At 34.7% G+C, this 1,203-nt stretch overlaps 1 protein-coding gene across 3 annotated transcripts in view; it reads right to left on the bottom strand.

The window, feature by feature from the left end:
* KIAA1328 (KIAA1328 ortholog) overlaps positions 1-1,203 on the bottom strand; it is a 227,412-nt gene that overhangs the window by 213,901 nt on the left and 12,308 nt on the right. For all 3 annotated transcript variants that reach the window (XR_550841.1, XR_550842.1, XM_008577535.1), the window contains exon 2: positions 210-304. Coding sequence is in view for 1 of the 3 variants with exons in the window: in XM_008577535.1 (XP_008575757.1) it covers positions 210-304 (95 nt within the window). In the remaining 2 variants the exon portion in view is untranslated. The remainder of the gene's footprint in view (positions 1-209; positions 305-1,203) is intronic.

The raw sequence follows: 1,203 nt of genomic DNA, 5'->3' as shown, positions 1-1,203 counted from the left end.
GCTTCCAGTATATATAAACATATATATTTTTTTAGCCTTTTTTGGCAGTTTTCTTTGGTACCACAGGATATCTTTTTTCTAAAAGTCTTTGCTCCCATAAGATCAATGACATAATGACATAAAAACATATTTGTAATTTTATGTTTTCAAAAAGACCTGTCTCTCTTATGCAAGTACAATAATGCATTTCATATAAGCTTTTGTCTCACCTGGCCAGTTCTTTAATTAAGTTTGCAATGCGTCTTTTGTCTGCAAGACATAAATCCTTCAATGATGCACTCTTTATTCCCTCCTTGCAGAAATTCTAAAAAAAAAAATCTTTCAGTTAATTTTTTTCTAAAAACAACTTTTAAGTCTTTTCAAGAAATCTGTTAAAATAAGCATGGAAGGTAAAATTTCTTAGGTACCTTTTATTTGGTAAAACACTATCTACCTGTTTCATTTAAACTGCTGTAAAATCAAAACAGGCTTAGGAACTGAGTGTCCACCAAGTGACATCATGAAATTTGCACAGAAAAGCATACAGAAAGAACTTAAAGCAGAAGATGTTCCTACTTAAACACTAGGGAATATCAGGGAAACAACTTTCCCTTGGTGAATGTCACAGTAACAAATACGTGATGAAAGATGGAAAACTTTTCTTACACCATATCCCCCAGGCTGCTTTAAGGGACTAAGTAGCAGAGGCACTAGTTACTAAGCATTCAAAATATACTAAGGTTCATTCCATCTCATTTTCACAACAATGCTATTATTGTAGGTATTATTTCTATTCTACATTAAGGGAACATGTCATGCCCAGGATTATAGCAGTTAAACAGCAGAATCAGGACTCAAACAGGTTCCAAAGTCTGTTCTTACACACTGTATTAGCCTATCTATTGCACTACAAAAAGTTCTCCCCAGTACTTTAGCATCAAGAGGTGTCTATAAAGCCATGAAACTCAGGGATTCACAAGGGAACTACAGGAAATGTGCAAAAGGAAGGAACTATGATCCTTGGCATTTGTGTAACCTGCAAAGTAAGTTAGTCCAATTACTTCAGGTAGCCAATAACCAAAGACCTCTAAAGTGAATCCTGGAAATAGTAATAGCCAAAGGTGGTAAAGGGGGTAGCAAAAGGAAATGGGAAACAGGAAATGTGAGAAAATAAAAAGAATGTGGTTTTAGGTATGCTCAATTTAAGATGCCTGTAAGACATTC

Source organism: Galeopterus variegatus, unplaced genomic scaffold, assembly GCF_000696425.1.
Source record: "Galeopterus variegatus unplaced genomic scaffold, G_variegatus-3.0.2 Scaffold1528, whole genome shotgun sequence".
NCBI lineage: Eukaryota > Metazoa > Chordata > Mammalia > Dermoptera > Cynocephalidae > Galeopterus > Galeopterus variegatus.
This window is presented reverse-complemented; position numbering and strand designations above follow the sequence as displayed.